This window comes from Dreissena polymorpha, chromosome 15, assembly GCF_020536995.1.
Source record: "Dreissena polymorpha isolate Duluth1 chromosome 15, UMN_Dpol_1.0, whole genome shotgun sequence".
Taxonomy (NCBI): domain Eukaryota; kingdom Metazoa; phylum Mollusca; class Bivalvia; order Myida; family Dreissenidae; genus Dreissena; species Dreissena polymorpha.
Genome location: NC_068369.1, coordinates 45,469,177 through 45,473,851, shown reverse-complemented (window position 1 = coordinate 45,473,851; position 4,675 = coordinate 45,469,177). Strand labels below are relative to the sequence as shown.

Below are 4,675 nucleotides of genomic sequence, written 5' to 3'. Positions count from 1 at the left end.
TATTGAGCAGTCATTTTAGCCAAATTATTTAGAAGCTAAAATACTGAACAGTTGCTTCAATAAAATATTTTAACATTAAAAAAGAATACATTTGTCGGAAATGGATTAACAGGAACTAGTGTATATATATATTAGCCAGTTTAATCATAATAATACATTGTTTAATAATTATACATTTAAAATATTGTGCAATTTTACTGCTACGCAATTAAGGTATTTAACGGGTACCGGCAAAAGTAAACTCCGCTATTACGTGTAAAGATTGTAAATTACTGCAGTGTAAGAAACACCATCATGAACACAAACAATCACAAATGGGTAAATAATTGCGTTAAATAAATTACATATATGCATTTTTCATAAAACGCTAGATTTGTATCACTCCTTATTACTAGTAAAGAGATTTCAATATACATGCAAAGACAGTTAAATTTGCATAATATGCAGGGGTTTTCAGTTTGTATGCTAAATTATATTAATATTGCCATTCAATGAAAACGAAACGAAAATTCATTCAATGTAAAATAAAATTACCACAATTTATTTAAAAACTGTAATGTATTCCGCCTGTTAGGGCTTTGTTTTATATTCGATTAAATGCACCGCTGACACTATCGATCGCTGATAAAAAATAACACTATCCACTCCACTTATAATTATTGTACAATTAATATATATTTCATCATTGTTAAAATCTATTTTGTTTAAGTCTCACTATCAGAAAGAATACGGCTTATGTATTGTTTTGTTTTGTGGATTGTCGGTATTTAGTCTTCCGATCACGTTTACTCGATGCTTATATCTACTTTGTATTTTTATGAAGAGGAAATTTTATTTGTGAATATATTTATTCGGTACTAAATATGATATATTGGCACTATTTTTTTTATAGTTTTAATGTTTATTTCGGTTTTATTACCAATTTATTGACTAAACAAAAGCCCTTTATACATGTTTTACGTTACTGTCACCAGTGTTTTTTGCCAACCAGTCAGTGCGCATGCGCGGAAAATCCCGAATGTAAACAATAACATTGAACTGGTATATAGTCATATCGTGACGTCATTTCAAGCACTGACTTACGAAACAGCGGTGCAAATGCACTTACATTATAAACAAATTCAATTAAGAAACAATATTCATGGAAATAACAACTAAAAAACAAGAGCACCGCATAACGGGTGCCACGCTCGGCTGCGAAAGCTCGGCAGATTTTTTTTTTTTAGAGGTCACAGTGATCTTGACCTTTGACCTAGTGACCCAACAAGAGATGCGTTTGTCAGAAACACAATGCCCCCTTCTGCGCCGCATTGAAATAACGTTTCTATTTAACATTTGGCAGGTATAGAAATCATCTCCCTTCAAAGGTTATTACTTCCCATGAATTTTGTCCAATCCAACCGAGAGGGGGGGAGGGGGGCGGGTGGGGAGGGTCTCACAGTCAATTATGACCATGTCAGACATCACTGACAACCAAGTCCTGTGGTTAAAGGAGATCATAGCCAGAGTTGATCATGTATCTATGGACATAAGTCCACTGGTATGTAATGAACATCAAAGAAATTATAATTATATCATTCATAAAAACATTGACAAATCAATCATTTTGGTTATAAATAATCAAAATAATAAATCTGTACAGTAACTGTGAAAAGAACTTCAATTCTTGGTAAGGAAATATATAATATGAGATTTATAATTATATAAATTACTTCCCTTGAAAATAATTGTCTGTAACAAATCTCTATTTTTAGTAGCAAATAATTAAAAGCCACTACCGTGACTGTAGATTCACCACTCAAAATGTGCAGCTCCATGAGATACACATGCATGCCAAATATATAAAGTGGCTATGTTCAATATTGAGTAATTTTCTCTCTTTTTAAAGCTTATTACTTCCCTTAAATCTGTATTTTTTACCATAGACCGTAAAGGATGACCTTGACCTTTTACCTTAATGTGTTTGTCAGAAACACAATGCCGCCTACTGCGCCGCTTTGATTTATTTAACAAAAATATATACGTGGGCAGGTCAGATAACTATGTCCATTTAAAGCTTATTACTTTCCTTGACTTTGTTTTTTCGACCCTAGACCTTGAAGGATGATGTTCACCTTGAAATTGTACCACTCAAAATGTGCAGCTCCATGAGATACACATGCATGCCAAATATCAAGGTGCTATCTTCGTTATTTAAAAACTCATGGCCAATGTTAAGGTTTTAGCACGACGCCTACGGCGGACGTCGGACGGCGGACGGCGGATGACGAGCTGGCTTTGACAATAGCTCGGGTTTTTTCCGAAAACAGCCTCGCTAACAAACAAAAAAAAACTTAAATTGATCAACATGGGCATTTGAAAGAAGTGTTTCTCCGGACTACTCCGACTGGTGTGCAGTATTTTAGGTGTGTCCAGTGTTGGCATACATCACATTGCGCCCATGTGTAAATTGCAAGAGACTGTCCATCTTTTGAAGTGTAGTAGTACTTCTTGCACACGCAACATTTCTCATCGTCCGTCACATCGTCATCTACGGACATGAAGTCATCATCACATGTCTGTATTGCACGTGATGGCCCTGCTACTGGACTGTCTGTAGTCGTTGCCTTGCCAGCGGTCGATGGGCGGGTGGCGGACTCGGCAATGTATTGACGCACAGCATCGAACGTTTTATCTTTCGTCATTGCTTTGCCACCAACAACCTTGTGGATATTTCGGCGGGATTTTGACACTTTCTTCGAAACTTCAGTGGGGAAGTCACTGAAGAATTTTGCACCGTCGTTGATGTCAGGTTCGTGTTGGATAATGTTATCCGCACCAGAAGCCAGCTTTTCGCAGGTGGCTGCATACAGCTCTGAAGGTGCTATGTCATCGAATAGACTAGTCACCGCGTCAATGGCATTCTACAACGGATAAATTGCAGTCTTCCTGAACGATGCTTGCAAGTTGGCAGGCGACAGAGCTACAGTGTATGCTTTGCACGCCAATTTGCAAACATCGTACCCGGGTCACACATTGGTGGTTGCAGTCTGGAGTATGTCAAACATTCCTGGTTGTATTTCTTTTAGAATGGATCAAAACAATCGACATCCATGGGCTGTAAAATATGTGAACAGTTAGGTGGTAGAACGAATAGTACTATTCTGTTCTCTTTTGCCCATTCAATGAGTTCGATGGAGATATGACTCTTGTGACCATCGTACAACACCAGTGTGGTATCTTCTTGGTTACGTCCCATGGCATATTTCAAGAAGTGCGTCTGCATATAGCGAAGAAAAACTTCGCTGTTTGACCAACCAGATTGCGTCATCATGCCTTCAGCCCCTTCACTCTTTCCGACCATAAGCTCTGGTAGCATCCGTTGACCGGGAAATACAAAGAATGGCGGTATCTGGGAACCAAGGGCATTTCCTCCGCCGATCACTGTAACCGTTTTCGATCGTTCGGCCATCACCACTTGAGGACGTGCGTCTAAGCCAGCTACAATGTTTGGTGGTCTATATTCGGTATTGATGCCCTTTTCGTCGATGCTGTACACAAGGTGAGGTTTGTTGTGCAACTCGTACTTGTCGAAGATATTTTTCAGCTCTTCAAAGTAGTTCAGGATCAACTCCTTAGAAGCACACCTTGCTCGTTGTTCAGAAAGTTTGGATGGCTTAACAACTTTGAGTACTGGCCACCTGCCCATGAAGCCATAGAACCATTTGAGACTGAGAGGTTTCTCTTCCTTTAACCGTTTTCCAAGGTAAACAGCGAAGTCGGACGCCTTGGTGCAGATTTCGGCGCGAGTGTACCCATACCCGACACGCGCTAGGCCTTTCACATGCTCGACCAGTAGCTGTTCCTCGCTGAGACTAAGCAGCGGCGCGGGTCCATTTTTCATGGTATCAACCGACACTCTGCTGCCTACGTGATCACGCAACGTGGTAAGAGGCACACCATACATCTTAGAAGCCCTATAGACGGGGATGTTATCCTCTTTAACTGCCATATATGCCCTAGTTAGAGTTGTCGGTGAATACGAACGCCGCCTTGCATGCGTTGGTCCCTGGGAAGTCGGAGATTTAAGCTTTAAACAAAATGATTTCAGGGCTTAACACTAAGGTACGTCCAAACGACATTCAATGCCTGAACCTAGGTCCGGGCTAGCCAATGTCCCAGGAACATGCCCGACCGGTCGTGTGTATTTTGGGCAGGATTATGTGTTCTATATCAATAAACTGCGTTTTAAATAAGCTTTTCAAAGATGCAAAAATCTTAAAACACTATGATCAGATGACAAATCCCAGAGTGAAGTCGGAGACAACAAACGGATCGTAACTCGAAATAGATTTGGAACCCCCTGATTGCAATCAAAAAGAGGCCGACAATTCAGAAAATCCCCGGCGGTTATCCTGGTAAAACACGTCAGTACCTATTTTTAAACGGAATTCCGCTAGATATGTTTTTTGATTGGTTTCCTCGAAGTGACATGTTTTCTCGATAAAAATACGTTTTAAACTAAAAGCCAGGATCGCCCAGCATCGTCCAGGATCGATGAAGGTATAAAACTCGACATTAGCACAAAGTTACTATAAAATTATTAGTTTTAATTTGTTTGATCGATTAGAAGTGTTTTGACAATCTTTGTTACGCAATTCAATTAGCAAAACTAATATTAATGGTCGATCCCGGC

At 39.4% G+C, this 4,675-nt stretch overlaps 1 protein-coding gene across 1 annotated transcript; it reads right to left on the bottom strand.

The window, feature by feature from the left end:
- Positions 1 to 1,456: 1,456 nt before the first annotated feature.
- On the bottom strand, positions 1,457 to 3,991 carry LOC127859722 (uncharacterized). Its single transcript, XM_052397229.1, has 3 exons — positions 3,140 to 3,991; positions 2,427 to 2,903; positions 1,457 to 1,480 (listed from the first exon to the last, which is right to left on the bottom strand). Exons 1-3 carry the CDS (start codon positions 3,989 to 3,991, stop codon positions 1,457 to 1,459), a joined length of 1,353 nt encoding a protein of 450 aa, XP_052253189.1.
- Positions 3,992 to 4,675: the final 684 nt, after the last annotated feature.